General features: G+C 39.2%; 1 protein-coding gene across 3 annotated transcripts in view; it reads left to right on the top strand.

Annotated features, from left to right (window-relative positions):
* GCA (grancalcin) overlaps positions 1 to 17230 on the top strand; it is a 43780-nt gene that overhangs the window by 14440 nt on the left and 12110 nt on the right. For 2 of the 3 annotated variants that reach the window (XM_019971835.2, XM_019971829.2), the window contains exons 3-4: positions 13715 to 13831; positions 16350 to 16419. In XM_019971835.2, coding sequence (XP_019827394.2) covers positions 13799 to 13831; positions 16350 to 16419 — 103 coding nt within the window. In that variant the 5' untranslated portion in view covers positions 13715 to 13798. Of the gene's footprint in view, positions 1 to 9394; positions 9567 to 13714; positions 13832 to 16349; positions 16420 to 17230 lie in introns of those variants that run through there. The other variant, XM_019971823.2, reaches the window with a different exon arrangement.

The raw sequence follows: 17230 nt of genomic DNA, 5'->3' as shown, positions 1-17230 counted from the left end.
ATTTAAGACAGGATTTCCCCGGTGGTCGGTTATTAAGAATCTGCCTTTCAGTAAAGGGGATTGGGGGTGGGGTTCCACCCCTTGTCGGGGAACCAAGACCCCACTTGTGGTGGAGCAACTAAGCCCATGCACCACAACTAAGTTTGCATGCCACAACCAGAGAGTCTGTGTGTCACAGTGAAAGATGCTGCGTGACACAGTGAAGATTCTGTGTGCCGCAATGAAGACCCAATGCAACCAAATAAACAAACAAATAAACATCTACAAATAAAATGTAAGACAGGTGTTTTTCCAATATTACCTGAATCACAGGTAACTTCACCAAGGCTATTAATTATAGTGTTGGTGCTTGTATTGAGCATTAGTGGTAGACACACATTGTGATTAACATTACACATAGCATTTCTAAAGAAGCTTGTGTTGAATCCAGATTGCTTAATAGAGCTTTAGCAATCCAAGTATATTTATTGCTATATATATATATATATATTCAGAAGCTACCATTCTTCACCTTTCTGAAAAGCCCTGTTGACACTTTTCATATATGTATTACTGTTTATTAAATTGCTTTAGAGTTTGTGCTTCTGCCAATAGAGTACTTAACATTACCAGAATCAGAAACAAACAACCGTGTTGTTGAAAGTCTAGCTGAATAAGGTCAATTTGTCAAGTGGCTGGTTTCAATAATAAATGGTAAATAATATTCAGGTTTTTCTTACTTAGGAAGCTTATAGCTCTCTGTCCTCCCTAGCAGGAAGAACCCTTAGGCAGTGCTGAAAGAAACTGAACCTTTGGACTTTTAATGAAATTATTACCAGATGACTTCACTTTGTACTGTCATATGTTTATACCTTGTGAAAGTAACACATATAGAGCCTTCATTATTTCATGTTGAAAACACAATGAATAATTTCTGGAGAAAGTATAATTACTGCACGTCTATCAATTAAAGCAATGACATGAAATCTTTGTGAATATATTTTAGCATGAAATAAATAAATTATAGGGTGGAACCAAGGTGATGACACAGCAGACACTTATGACTGTGTCTCCTCTTCCTCACCTTTTAGATGATTTATGTTACAGATAACTATGGTCCCTTAAAATTCATTTATTGAAGCCTAACAGTGTGATGGTATTTGGAGATAGCATCATTGAATGGTAATAAGGTTTAGATGAGGTTATGAAGGTGTGCCCCTCAGAGTGGAATTTTTAGTGCCCTTATAAGAAACACCAGAGAATTCACTTCTCTGTCTACCTTTGGCTAAAGGCCATGTGTGGCAACAGTGAGAAGGCAGCCATATGCAGCTCAAGGTGTCTCACCAATCCTCTGGCACCTTGATCTTGAGCGCTCAGTCTCTAGAACTAGGAGAAATAAATTCCCATTGTTTAAGCAGTCCTATCTATGATATTTTTGTTAAGGCAGCACAAGCTGTCCAAGACATTGGGTGTGCATAATTTCTCAAACTATGTGGATTTAAAGGTTGCCAGAATCACTTTGCATTTATAATAAGCTTTACCTTTAATTCACTAGGTCATAATCTGTTTCTATCATTCATTAATTCTATGGAAAACAATGTCAAAGAGGCATTAATTTCTTGGGCCCTCTCACTTTCATTGCCACTAGGAATGACTTCCATTTTAAGGCCATTTTTGGAGGAATATCTCTTACAGAATTCTTCACTACTTCTTAACAGTTGCAATGTATCAGGTGGGAAATAGAAAGGTTCAGTAAGGAGCAAATGCTGGGTGGTTGGTAGGCACTGTTCCCTCCAACAAGTCTCTTAGACCAACAACCTACTTAACATTGTTACTTAGTCTCCTAGGTGTCTCAGATCTAACATATTCAATATTGATTTTTGATTTGGCTATCCTAAACAGTTCTTCCTCCAGTTGCCACCATTAACAATGATACACAAAACTGGACACTAGTTAAAGAAGTAAGGGTAATTTAAATTGGTCATAGACTATTAATAATAGGGAAATTATAGGGAAAAGAATCTGATGTGAATTGAACTCAACTTTGACTTGTAGATAGGTGACTGTATGTTTTAAAGGGAGGATGAGGGAATAAGGGGTGGGGGTAAGTGAGGGCCTTGTAGAATCTGGAAAGCAAGAAAAAATTACAAAGAGCAGGAAGAGGGGTCTAGCCCAAGCGAAATCCTTTGGGGTTTGCCAAGTGGCACTTATCAGAGTAGGCTGCTCCCCTCTCTCAGAGAACTGGGAGATGGGACCCTATCTTCAGGTGCTGGCTGCAACAAGCCAGCCAGTAACAGTAAATTCTTTTGGAAGCTTTGAGTCTTCTCATGTGTGCACTTTAAGGGGACTAGGGTCATTCTAGGGATACAGCCTTGAGGTGTTAGAAACTAAGTTAGTTTTTGTTCAAGTTTGTGTGGGCCAGGGTTAAGAAGATCACTCAGAAGAACCTGGCTAGAGTTTGGCCAAGGAGAGAAACTTTGTCACCAAGCCAATAATGGTCAAATCCAAAGCATCAGTAAATCAAGAAAGCTATACCTTAAAAATTGAAAATTATCTGACCACTTCTTACCATCTCAACTGCTGTTCCATGGTAAGTCACCATTATCTCTAAATTACCAACAGATTGCTGATAGATCTCCTTGCTTCTCTACTAATCCACTTCAGTCTATTGTCAGTATAGCTGAAAGAATGATGCTTTAAAATGTAAGTTACATCATGTCCAGCTAAGGCTCCAACCCCTTAAGTGGCTGTTATCTCACCCAGAGGATGAAAGAATGTGCTTGCAAAGGTATGTAAAGTCCTGCTGTGATCTTCCCCAACGTTCCCGCTCTGTAACCATTCTATGACTCAACCTCTGGTTCAATCCACACCAGACTCACTGGGCTCCTTACTTTGCTTTAAACAGGTAATCAGATTTCTGGATTATAGCTCTAGTTCTGCTTAGAATATACTTCCTACAGAGAATTTCATGTCTAACTTTCTCATGTCCTTTAATCCTTTGCACAAACATCCTTTGCTTTACAAGGCTACTTTGGGCACCCCATTCTATACTGCCACCTACTTAGTCACCTCCCTACCCCACCTCTGTTTTCATGTTCCTTTTGTTCCACAGCATTTATCATCTTCTAACATATCTAGTCAAGGCTATGGTTTCTCCAGTGGTCATGTATGGATGTGAGAGTTGGACTGTGAAGAAAGCTGAGCACCGAAGAATTGATGCTTTTGAACTGTGGTGTTGGAGAAGACTCTTGAGAGTCCCTTGGACTGCAAGGAGATCCAACCAGTCCATTCTAAAGGAGATCAGTCCTGGGTGTTCATTGGAAGGACTGATGCTGAAGCTGAAACTCCAATACTTTAGCCACCTCATGCAAAGAGTTGACTCATTGGAAAAGACCCTGATGCTGGGAGGGATTGGGGACAGGAGGAGAAGGGGGTGACATAGAATGAGATGTCTGGATGGCATCACTGACTTGATGGACATGAGTTTGGGTGAACTCCGGGAGTTGGTGATGGACAGGGAGGCCTGGCGTGCTGTGATTCATGGGGTCACAAAGAGTCGGACACGACTGAGCGACTGAACTGAACTGACCACACTATATATTAATTTACTTATTCATTATCATTAGTTATTATTTCTTATTCTTCCTGCTGGAATATAAGCTCCACAAGGGCAAAGACATCCTCCCCACTTCCACTTATGTATATTTTTTCCATCTAAACTTGTACTACAATATAGATGTTAAATAAGCATTTATTGACTAAAATGAATTAGGCTATCTATGTGAAATTTCTTAGTGCTATAAAATAAGCTCCACTCATGCTGTTTTTCATTAGCTGGTATATCTTAGTATTTGGTGTATAAATGATTCCTGAGAGGGGCAGATTCTGGCTCTGAAGTTTGCTGAGGAGCAGTAAATATTTACTGTCTCTATTTTCCTATGTTTTCCATCTGTGAAGAGGGGGATAAAGAAAAAATTCATGTAGAGGGAAAGAGAAAGTGAGATGGGCACAGATAGGAAAGGGAACCATCGTTATTTCACTGTTTATATTGTATTAGTAAAGGTATTGGTTAGTTGAATATCTAAACTCACCCTGAGGCCAAAGACCACCAAGATTTGGAAGAAATACTATAAGTAGACATAGTCATGAAAACTTTACACTTGTCAGAAGGCATGTATTTCCTGTGTAAGAGAACAAATTTTAGGCTCATCTTAGTCAAAACCATGAATTTTCTTGTTTATTTCTCTAGTTATTGGTGTGCCATTTTTTCTGCTCTTTAAGACCTCTTCACTAATGGTGTAAATAATTTTTGTTTTATTTTAAAATACTATGTGGGTAGAGAGAGAGTAAATGGGCTCTCTCCTCTAAAGCAAGACCAGTGAGTCTGGTGTGGATTGAGCCAAAGGTGAGTCATAGAGTGGTTACAGAGCAGCGGCACTGGGGAAGATCACATCAGGACTTTACAGGCCATAGCAAGCATATTCTTTCATCCTCTGGGTGAGATAAGGGCCACTTATGGGATTGGAGCCTTAGCTGGACATGATGTAACTTATTTTTTTAAAGCGTTGCTCTTTCAGCTGTGATGTCAATAGACTGAAGTGGGTTAGTGGAGAAGCAAGAAGATCTATCAGCAAAATACAAAATTTTGTATTTTAAAATACAAAACAAACAAATGTATTGTTTAAGAGACCACATTCTGCAGCTAAACTTCCTGGGTTCTAACCTCAGCTTTGCTATGCTAACACTGCATTATAGATAAGTGATATTCAACTCTCCACCTTAGTTTTTACATTTATAAAATAATAATTGTCTATACCTGATGGAGTTCTTTAGAGGAATAACACTTCACAAAACAGTGCCTGTTACATACTATTTATTATTGTTGTTGTTTAGTCGCTAAGTCATGTCTGGCTCTTTGTGACCCTATGGACTGTACTTGCCAGGCTTCTCTGTCCATGGCAAGGAAACTGGAGTGGGTAGCCATCCCCTCCCCCAGGGGATCTTTTGGATCCAACCATTGTCTCCTGCATTGGCAGGGATATTCTTTGCCATTGAGCCACCAGAAGAGTCCATTTACTCTAGAAGCTATTTTTTATGAAATAACAGAGTAATTTATGAAAAAACATGTACGACTTAAGATGGTTTTTATACATTCTATTTTCATAAAATGATACTGTTCATACCATATTCAGTGAATCATGGAGCAAATTGTCATTACTGTTACTATTGAGCTGCAGCATGAAGGCCTGCAAGCCTATGCTTATCCAGACTTAAGTCCAGAGAAATGTCTTTGATGTCTGCAACAGAGACATCAAAGGTTTAAGGGATGGGAGAACTTGCACATCTGACACGATATCCTTGAGAAAACCCTACCATGCCTGGGGGACTGCGGGCGGGACACTGGGCAGTCTTTGCTCTAGGGGCCGGGAGTTACCAATTATAGGGGGAATTGACATCAAGTTGATTTACTGGTTACCAGGGGAACCAGCAGAAGGCCTGTCCCTCACTGCCCCTTTTGATAAGCTATCATTGTGGTTAAAGTAACAGTTATTAGCCAGGGCCTGGGGCAAGTATGTGGGAAGGTCAGCCAGGTGAGCAGGGTGTAGGTGAAGCAGGCACTCACTGGTCAAGCAGGGGTTATACGGAGAGGAAGAGAACAGCCATCTTGGGTTGCTGTATCACACAATTACTTTTAAAAAATACTCCTATTGATTCATTTGAAATTTCAGTTCCTACAATTTATTGTTCCTGGGAAATTTATTATATGAAATAATGGGTCTGGAGAGAGATACAGTAGACTATAGTGTTGAAAATCTTCTCTGCATCTCAAATGATAGTGTAAGGGTGGTAAAATAATTTTCCGTTTACCCTTCCGAGTTCTTGGCAGAGATCCCCATAATAAAAAACAGACGAGCAAGAGAAGAAAATCCCAGAGGTTTACTAACACATATACTCATGTGTATGTTGTTGTTATATGTGTGTGTGTGCTTAGTGGTTTCCAACTTGTTGCTGAGAGTCATTTCCAACTCTCAGACCCCACAGACTGTAGCCCACCAGGCTCCCCTGTCCAGGGGATTCCCCAGGCAAGAGTACTGAAGTGGGTTTCCATGTCCTTCTCCAGGGAATCTTCTTGACCCAGGGATCAAACCTGCATCTCCTGCAGGTCTCCTACACTGCAGGCAGATTCTTTACTGCTGAGACCAGGGAAGATGGCATGGGAGATAATCAGAGAAAATGAATAATTCTCAGAGGTGGCTTAGAACTTTGGCTTAAATGCCATCTTCAGATAAAGAGAAAAGGAAGGTATGAGTAAACTACCTGTGGGGTAGTTACCAGGAAAAGAAGGATAAACAAGCATAAGATTTGTTATATAGATTTAAGTCCCTGCCTTCGTTATGGCAAGGGTCCACATTTGTCTCAGAGTACTCATCTCTGTCCTTTCCGGTAGAGAGTGGAGGAGTGTCACTTTGGTCCTGCTTTTAGACAAATGGAGAATAGAGAACTTTTCTTGTATCTGCTTCTTCTCGATTGCCTTCCAAATAATCCTTATGCCAAAGTGGCGTATTTTGGGGTGGGATATTCTGCTACCCTTCAGTACGAGTTTCCCTGGCTAGTTCTTTCTCTAAGAAAGAAACACACTACCTAGAACTTCAAAGGGTCTGATATCTTTTCCTATTTACCAGCTAAGAAGTAGCCTGCCACAAATTCACAGAAGTTGACAGAAGAACAGAAGAGGTTTCTCTGTCAGAGACAAAGGACTCTGTTACTCATAGCACAATAGGCTGTGGATTCCTCAGCCTGGAGGAATTCTCATGAATTCCTTTTGTTCCCAAGTTCCACTGAGTGAAATGAAGCTGCTAGATGAGTAATAAAGAAGCAATGGGTTTGAATCACCATGGAGGAACTCTAAGTTTAGGAAAATCCTGCGAGCACACACAAGCAAACTTTTCCCTGGAAGGAGAGTTTCACTTTGCTATCCTGCAGTCAAGCTTCTCTCAACCCTTGAAGAAAATAGTACCTCTATCTTGAAATTATGGGTTTCCTAGGTGGCAATAGTGGTAAAGAGTTCACCTGCCAACGCAGGAGACATAAGAAATGTGGGTCGGGACGATCCCCTGGAAAAGGGCATGGCAACCCACTCCAGTATTCTTGCCTGGAGAATCCCATGGATGAGGAGCCTGGAGGGCTATAGTCAGACATGACTGAAGCGACTTAGCACATCTTGAAATTATATACGAAGAAATGCAAGGGGCCCATGGAGTGTTGACACAAATGCAATGCATTGATAAGGCTAGTACAATGAAAAGAAGATGCACAAAAATTCTGACCAGAGATTTAGACTAAAATTGTAAATGTAAAACACTTGGTCCTTTCTGAGCATTTCTTTGAATATGTAGTTAATCAACTAGAATAAAACTTTGCAATGATTTTGATAGGGACAGAATGGACAAAGTCAGTGTTTAAATAGTGAATCACACTAGGGGACTGTAAATAGAAAAATACAAGAGACCCCTGTAAATTAAGAGGGTTGCTTAACCACAAAACCAAGCAGGCTTGCTTAACAACAAAACCATGCAACAGGATGGGATGGGATACGCCCCCAAACGATAAAGCAATGGTGGTATGAGAGGCACATCCTGCCCTGTGAGCTCAGTAAATTTGTGATCCCTAGGACATGCTCTCTGCATACATAAAAAACAATTTGTGGACCTAGTTTGATCACACAGGGACAAGAAAACGACCCTGTTCAACCTGGAAGAGGAACTAATGATGGAAGCACGACATCTACTCAAGAAAGACAAAGAAGGTCTTTTCCCCCTCGCCACTCTTCCTTTGATTATGAAACTGTAGCCCATGAAATTCCTGGGGCACGACATTTCTCACTCACCCTCTTGTAAGTCTCACAGGTGTCCTATTCTAATAAACCACTTCTTATTTACCTCTTTGCTGTGGCTGAATTCTTCTCTGCCCTGAGCCATAAAGGACTATGATACCAGAGCTCTTTGCAGCCCCCTTGAAATGATATCAATTGGTTTCAATTTGTTTCGCTTTGTAATGTTTTATCACTTGATGCTTTAATGAGTCAAATGTTCTTTCCTCTTATCAAAAAATTTTTACCATCCCCCTTTATCTATTTATGCCAATTTAACCTCATTGGCCAAAGTATTTCTTATCGCGTTAGCGGAACCAAGGCACACTTTCTCAAGGGTGCTTTGTACCTTAGCAATCTTCCTTTCTGTCTCTTTCTGGGAAAATTAGGTTTTACAATGTTGAACAAGTTCCTCCTCTGTAGGATAGCTGAACAAGTTCCTCCTCTGTAGTTACTCAGCTTTGCAAGGTTAATTTCCCCTGCCAATAGGTAACACTTTCTTCCACATCTTTATTTATTTATTTTTTCGTCCATATTTTTAAGAAACATTTTAGCAGTTGTCTTATTCTTCAGAGGTAACTCAAAATAATATCATCATGGTCTTTTTGTTTGTTTCTAAACTAAATTTACAGCTGTCCTTCCCATGTGCATTTCCTTTTTTCAAGCTGGAGCTGCAAAATCCACTTGAGCTCCAGAGAAAAGCAGTACTGTTCAATGACTATCACTTAATAAATCAAAGTAATTAAGCATTTAACTTTTCACTGAGTGATTAAAAAACAAGCTGCTCCTTTCAATGGATATTATGAGGAGGCACAACTCAAGAGTTAAGAGTTTGCCCAAATGTTGAGTCATCTATTGGGTTACTAGATAATATATAGAATGCCTTGTAAATTATCAGCGAATAAACAGCAAATCATTTTTTAGTACAAGTGTATGTCTCATTCAACGTTTGGGACATACTCATATTTTTTTAATTCATTGTTTATTTTAAAATAAAATTTAACTGAACATCCTGTATTTTTATTTGCTAAATCTGGCAACTCTTGTCACCATTTGTCTACCAAACAAGCTATAATAACCTTTTTGTAAAATCTGGTGTCAAGAGCGTTTTAGCTTAGACGCACTACCTTTGGAGTAGAAGTCAGTTTCATAATTTTGGTGCTACGGAAAAAGAGATGTAAGTAACTGCAAGTTTTGAAATTCACAGATATATATTTCGTAGTCCATCTTTTAAAAAGTGGACGAATACGTAAAAAGAAGCCATGGGCGGGCTGGTCTGGGATTTCTAAGGTGAAAAGAAACCAGCCTTGAGAGCCTTTCCAAACAGCGTGGAAGTTAACTGCAGCAAAGGTATCTTTGCAGTTTAGGAAGGCTAGAGCGCGAGACCTAAGCTAGTCAATAGGGGCGGAGTAGGAAAAGGCTGGGCGCATGAAGCCAATCAGAGACGAGATGGGTGGGACTAGACTTGGGGAAGGGGCGGGCCTAGGCCGGATAGGCTGCGAAGGGCAGGTCTCAGCCAATCCGAACCGAGTAGGTTGGGTTTGGACTCAGAAAAGGTTGGTCTCTAGGACTTGAAAGGCGCTGCAAGTGCGCCTCTCAGCCTCACCTGCTCCTGCACCTGCACCTAGAGCTCCGCTTCTCTCTCAGCCGGGCGCTCGCCGACCCTACGGCTGACGCTCGCAAGATTGTTATGGCCTACCCGGGATACGGAGGAGGGGTGAGTCCTGGCCGGTTCGGCGCGGCCTCCACCCCCGCGGGATGTGAGGCCCCTGCGGGCGGTGGCCATGTGCCGGGTTCACCCTCTGTCGGTCCTTGCTTACTTCTGCTTCTGGTACTCGGCGGCGCCAGGACTTTGCGCAGTGTAGGAAGCCGGGGCGGGGGCCAAGCGGAAAGCCGCAGGTGTTCTGGTGCCTGATGGCCCCTTAGGCGAATCCTTGTGGAACCACGGGTATGGAGTGTGTTTAGAAATTTCTTTCTTAAGATAGAGGAACAAAACATCCTTCTTGTTCCCAGTATCTTTTTTGGTCCACCCTCCCTTCAGCCCTCCTCCCCCGCCCCGCTTCCTCAGTTTTGCTAGACATCCTTTCCCTGAATTTTTTTGACCATTTCTTTTCAGTTCTTTATGTTGCTTATGAGTAAATTAAGATATGCTAAATGCCTTCTAGTGTTTATTACTCTACCAAGGGCAGTCTTTTCTAAACTTTGGGGGGCTGGGCTGTGTGGGAGAAGATTATACTTTCTTACCTAATTGTTTATCCTGCATCACCTTTGGGAGTTGGGAGTTGTAGTATCGACATGGTAACAGCATATACAACAAAATTTATACGTATTTTTGAGGTAGTATTACAGTGTGGTCAGAATTTTCAGGCATAAGGATATATGTTAAGCATAGAAAACTTGTACAGATGAGCTATTCATGGAAGAAGTAGAATGAAGAATAAGTTCCAAGAGTAAAAGAAAAAGGGTAAACTTTCTAAGGGCTTCTCTGATAGCTCAGTTGGTAAAGAATCCGCCTGCAATTCAGGCAACCCCGGTTTGATTCCTGGGTCGGGAAGATCCTCTGGAGAAGGGCTAGGCTACCTATTCCAGTATTCTTGGGCTTCCCTGGTGGCTCAGCTGGTAAAGAATCTGCCTGTTAATGCAGGAGACTTGGGTTCTATCCTTGGGTTGGGAAGATCCCCTGGAGAAGGGAAAGGCTACCCACTGTAGTACTCTGGCTTGGAGAATTCCATGGACTATGTAGTCCATGGGGTCGCAAAGAGTCGGATATGACTGAGGGACTTTCACTTTCAATCATTTATAAATAAATGTTCCAGAAAAGCCTTTTCATCTCTCTTAAAAAAAAAAAAAAAAAAAAGGTAGGAGCAAGTATCAGATCATTATACTATTTAGATAGCAAAGGATACTTACCAAAGAGTGATGTAAAACTTTATTTAAGATGCTACAGTAAAGGGTCTAGGTTCACTAAGGCTCAGTGGTAAAGAATCCACTTGACAGTGCAGGAGACATAGGTTCAATCCCTGGTATGGAAAGATCCCCTGGAGCAGGAAATGGCAACCCACTCCAGTATTCTTGTGGGGACATCCCAAGGATAGGGAAGTCTGGCTGGCTACCATTTATGGGGTCTCAAAAGTCGGACACAACTTAGCGACTAAACAACAGCAAAATGCTTATACTTGGTTTGGCCTCTCAGAAAAAAAATTTTTTTCAGTTTTTCTTCCTTCTGTGAACCTTAAGGAGGTGAGGGTCTCCAGTAAGCCTTAAATTCTTGGATATGCCCCAGGCCCTGATTGCTCTCCAAGTCCTTGGAGGCCTTAGAACCAAAAGTCTAGGTGTTTGTTATTGCCTCAGGGCAAAAGTTGCTTTGGGAATTTTGCTAATCCTTTTACCTCTGGACCAAGACTTGTCCCCCAGTACTGGCCTGAAACTTTCCCCCAGTCAGTGAGGTAACTCAAAAAATAAAATTTTATGCAGTTTTAAAATTTAAGGTTGATCTTTATATCATAGTTATCCTTATTAGAAATAGGATTTTTTTCCTTCAGTATATTTTTGTAATTTATAGAATTTAAATTCTTTTTAGAAGGTCCATTTTATTTACCTTTTCAAATGTGTTGGTAAAAAGGTTTTCATAAGCATTTGTTTATATATATATATATCTATATATATATATATATATATATATATATATATATCGGAGAAGGCGATGGCACCCCACTCCAGTACTCTTGCCTGGAAAATCCCATGGATGGAGGAGCCTGGTAGGCTGCAGTCCATGGGGTCGCGAAGAGTCAGAGACGACTGAGCGACTTCACTTTGACTTTTCACTTTCATGCATTGGAGAAGGAAATGGCAACCCACTCCAGTGTTCTTGCCTGGAGAATCTCAGGGATGAGGGAGCCTGATGGGCTGCCGTCTATGCGGTCACACAGAGTCGGACACGACTGAAGCGACTTAGCAGCAGCAGCATATATATATGTATAAATATATATATATTTTTAAATTCTCTTTGTGGTTATATTCTCTTTTTTTTTTTTCCTGGAAACTGGCCTGTCCATCTTTTCAAAGAAGTAACTTTTATTTTTATTTATTTATTTTAAAAGATTTTATTTATTTATTTGACTGTGCTGGATCTTCATTACCGCCTGAGGGCTTTCTCTAGTTGCAGCAACCAGGGGCTTCTCTCTAGTTGCACTATGTGGGCTTCTCATTGTAGTGGCTTCTCTTGCTGTGAGCATGGGCTCAGGAGCTTCGGCTCAGTAGTTTTAGCTTGGTCTTAATAGCCCTGTGGCATGTCAGGTCTTCCCAGACCAGGGATTGAACCCATGTCCCCTGCTTTAACAGGTAGATTCTTAACCACAGACAGGCTGCCGTCTATAGGGTCACACAGAGTTGGACACAACTGAAGTGACTTAGCAGCAGCAGGGGAGTCCCAAAGAAGTAATTCTTAAACAGTCACTTTTTAAAAAAATTCATTATATTATTTTAACATTTTTTGTTTTCTTTCTTGTACTTTATTGCTTTCTAATCTAGTTTTTGGTTGCATCCCTGAGCACATCTCCTGGTGTTCCCATAGGTCATTCCTTTTTGCCTTTACTGTATCCCAAGCTGCAGATTTTCAAACTGCTACAAAAGGCTCCTTTTTGCCCCACCCCCCCCGCAACCAGTACTTAGAATTCTTTCTCTTTTTGCCTTCCATCAATCTCTGCTCATTCTTCAAAGATAGTCAAGATATTTCTTCATTCTCCAGACTCATTAAAAACACTGAAAAAAATGCCTCTCTGGACTTTCCCGGTGACTCAGTGGTAAAGAATTCACCTGCAATGCAGGAGATGTGAGTTCAATCCCTGGGTCAGGAAGATCCCCTGAAGGAGGAAATGGTAACCCACTCTAGTATTCTTGCTGGGAAAATTCCATGGACAGATGAGCCTGGCAGGCTACAGTCCATGGGGTTGCAGTGAGTCACACATGACAGAGCAACAAGCACGCAAAATGCCTCTCAAAGATATAAAAGAATGCATACAAAGTTCCAGAGTAAAAAGAAAACAATTACCAGAGCCAAAGCAAGAAACAAACAGTATGTAGTCTCTGAGGTCGGACTACCTATACTTGAATCACGGTTTACCTGGTACTGCCCATTTAACTTTAACTAATCCAGGAAACTGCTTGAAGTTTTATGTCCTCAACTGAAAGAGGACATAGTACTTTCATACCTCACCGACTTGTTGGGAACTCACATGGTAGTGAGAAAGTAGTTAGAACAGTACTTAAGATATAACAAGCTCTCAATAAATATTAGCTAGTATTATTGTTGGTATTGTTGTTGTTCTTATTTTGAAGAGGACCATGGTTTGAATTACCACCTGTTATTCTCTTCATTGGTGTCTTGCTTTTTAAAACAATACATGATTTTTGGTGGCTGTTTCAGGATGTTTCAGCCCTATGCACTTTCCCATGATTTGGTCATGGACACAGTTTCATTGTATTTACTATGTATTCTTCTATGTATGTATCTTTAGGTTTACTACTTTTTCATTTTACTATAGGTGAAATTTTCTTATATTTTTTAACTTTTTGCTTCTGTGATGATGATCAACACTTTTTTAAAGTACGCCTCATTCTTAGAGGCTAGAGACTTCTTTTTTAAGACTTTAAAGAACATTGGATAATATTTGTTAATGAGATGAATTAAGTAACGCAGGGCAACTAACAGTTTGTAGCTAACAGCTTTTGTGATGATTTGGGAAGTTTCAGTAACTCAATTTTTACTTTTCAACGGACTTATCATAAATATGTTCTTTTAAACCAAATTTAGTGTATAACGGGTAATATTTATATGAATAACCTCCTCCCTTTTCACTCGTTTAGTTTGGAAATTTTGGCAATCCATTGGGACAGCCAGGATACCCTGGACACCCAGCTTATCCAGGCAGTATTTCAACAGGAGACCCCATGTGGAAATGCTTCCTTGCTATTGCTGGCCAGGTAAAATGCTAAATATACAGCACAAATATCAGTTTAAAAAAAATTATTGCAATATAAAACAAATGTCAAGCTCTTTTATTTACTGTATCATTTAAAATGTATATGAAATTTGTATTTTAAGCTTATCTAGTTTTTTTCCTGAGATCAGAAATTAGGGTGGTCATAATTATCTTATTAAAAAGTCTGTTAGTTTGGTGTCTAACATGTTAGGAGAAACCAGGGTGATGCATGGAGACTGAGCCAGATACCATCTGGGAAGAAGTGATATATATGTAAATCTTCTTGAGGAAGCTGGGGCAGAGTATCACAGAGACTTGTACATTGTGGATGTTTCTGGGAGAGCCTTGATGGTAAAGCAGATCAGGAAAAGGTAAAGGAAATGGGGTGGAATGAAGGTGCAAATATCAAATAATGAGCAGAGACAGAGATTCACTCTTGAGTCTTAGACACAGACCATGTCTCTTTCCTTTTACAGTAGTCAAGATTTATTGAGTGGTTAGAATTTCAGAGAAGTTTGATAACATTTTCCATTCATTGTTCATTCATTTAAAGTTCACTAGATCCCATATGTCTTTCTAGAAATATATATACACAGAATTATTATGTGTTGCAAACACTTTGTTTTGGCTAGCCAAATTTGATTCAAAACGTCCTTTTCCTTTTTCATGTGTATTAGAGGCTGGAAAACCCTAATCCTGTCTCAGACACCTTTGTGTAAAGGTAGCCATGTGCCATAATACTGGCCATTGAGATGTAGGTGCAATTTCTTTAGGATGCTTTCCTTTTCCAAATGAGGAAAGCTTAACGGAAACTAGTGTTAGTCCTTTTTCCTCCTTCTGGAAAGGCGACTACTTGCCTGGAAAGGAGACTTGAAGTATGGAGGTGCTGTAGCCATCTTGTGATCTGGAGGCCAGAAGCTTGAGATAAAGGCCTGTGGATGAGGGATTTGGAAATATGAAAAGAGATTGATGGCCTCGTTAAGTCGCCACAGAGTCTAGATCTGCTTAGCCCCAATAAGCATTTATTTCTTTAAGCCCCTTTGATAATATTTTCTATTATTTGCAGCTAAATGCAATCCTGTTACCTTATACCACTCTTATCTGCAAGGAGCTCTTAAGTAGTATAATACTGGGAAAAAGTATGTAATCTATAGCTGACTATATAACAAACTCATTTTATAAAACTACAACTTAAAATATAAGAAACAGACATGTATATTTAGAGACCTTTATTTGACTTACAAACTATTTCATTGTAACAGTTGTCAACAATGATCTGCTATGATTGTACTATTTGACACTTCCATTAAATTTTTGTTCTACCAAATACTTGGGTTTATTTCCCCAAAATAAGCAGATTAAAATGCAATAAATAAACTGGTATATACTTAAATATCTTAAAAATTTAAGACCATCAGGTAAATCTAACAGGCTTGATAGACCTAAACAGGGTCAATATCAAGAGAGACAAATGAGGTGAATGGTGCAAACACAGGTTCAGAGCCTTTATTTAAAAACTGGATATTTTTTCACAGATGTTTTTGCATTAATTTTGTTTTTTTTTTTAATATTGCATTAAAATATAATTTAATGTAACTACTGAGTTTTTTTAAACTTTTTCAAATTTAGAAGTTAGTCTCTCACTTGCCTGATAATATTTATAATACTCCTTAGAAGTGTTTATAATGCTCCGTAGACGTGTTTATAATACTTCTTAGCATTAGTTTGTAAAAGTTTTGTTTGTTTGTTTTTTGGATTCTTATAAATTACATGCTTTAAATTTGCTTCCTTAATCCTTTCCCAGAGCTTTTGTTTTGAATTCATGACCATGTATGAGATGCTTCCAAGTAAATTATTAATACTCTTTAATTTTTTAGAAAAGAGGATCCAGTACTGAAACATAATGAAAGTATTCAACTTGTTTCACTTTGATTGTGATTTCTTATTTGTGATAAAAGATTTTTTTCCCATAAGAATGGCAAAGAATATTTGGGCAAAAAGAAGAGTAGCACCAAAATGTAGGGGGACTCTCGAGCTGAGAGTAAAGATGTGAAGGAAAATGATATTTTCTCTTCCCAGTTAAAGATTCAGTATCCTTTAGAAATAAGCTCCCCTCAAAAGAAGCATGAAAGAAAAATTTTGAGACTTCTCTGAACACATTTTAGGCATTTTTCTAACTTTTTATAGTAGAAGTATAATGATTCTCACAAGATTTTACATTGCATTATTATAGGACAGAGTGATTATGCTGTTTTTCAGAAGTAGAGAATATAAATTATATGTGAAATGCCTGCATAATTTAATAGAATAAAATTTGATTGTGAAAAAGTATTCATGTTGTGTGATGTTCTCTAATGTGTCTTTGTCATCAGTAATTATCTCTATAATTTTATAGTTGATAATAGAGTAATATTTTGAAGACTGCATATTTATTCATTGGCCTTGAACAGCCAGTTAGCACTTTAGTATGCTTTTATATAACTTCTTTTATTAATCAGATTATAATTATTTTTTAACAGGATGGTGAAGTGGATGCTGAAGAACTTCAGAAGTGTTTAACACAGTCTGGAATTAGTGGAACTTATTCTCGTGAGATCTTTTTTTTTTCCTTCTGTTGAAATTGCACTAGGAAATTCACTTTCTAACTTTTTAGTTTCCATACTTGAAATATTTTTTAAAACTTTTTTATCACATACATTCACACACATAATGCAGAGTCGAATAATGCTACAAATCTTGTTAAGTAAATACTATTCGGTGTGCATTCCCCCTCCATGACGTTAACCACTCTTAGGAAAAATCTCTTTCAACTTCTTTCAGCTAATTCTTTTGAAATGTGCCTCCATATCTCAAATAGCATGCTTTTATTGCTGCTGATTTTCAGTTTTGATGATGATCAGTGATTGTGTCCTGCTGTGGACAATGAGGCTATAACCGTTTCAGGCGTGTCCCTGCCCTGTGCACAGGAGCCCTTCCCTTCCCCTCCATCCCCTATAGCTGTTAAGTAATTTTCATTAGGTCAGTAATCAGCATTTGCTTTATTGTTACTGTCTAAATGCTCTTCCTGAGTCTTAGAATAATATATGATTAATTTTCCTTTTTATATAACTGCTTTTTCTGAAATTAATCCCCATCCTGGAGCTTTCTGTTGTGCCTCGTTTTCTGTGCATAGCTGTCATAATGCACTCATCTGGAGCCCTTTCCTCTCTCTCTTGAGTTGCATCTCCCCTTCATTCCATCGCTTGTTCTCATCTTAAATTTGATAAAATGCATTGTTAATTAGCTTCCTAATAAAAGTACATGGGAAACAAATCTTTTGAGACTTTCTGTGAAAATGCTTTCATTGTGTCCTCAGAATCAAATGACTAGCCAGGTATAGAACTCCAGATTACAAAACATT

This window comes from Bos indicus, chromosome 2, assembly GCF_029378745.1.
Source record: "Bos indicus isolate NIAB-ARS_2022 breed Sahiwal x Tharparkar chromosome 2, NIAB-ARS_B.indTharparkar_mat_pri_1.0, whole genome shotgun sequence".
Taxonomy (NCBI): Eukaryota; Metazoa; Chordata; class Mammalia; order Artiodactyla; family Bovidae; genus Bos; species Bos indicus.
The sequence above is the reverse complement of the archived record's forward strand: the minus strand, read 5'-3'. Positions and strand labels throughout refer to the sequence as shown.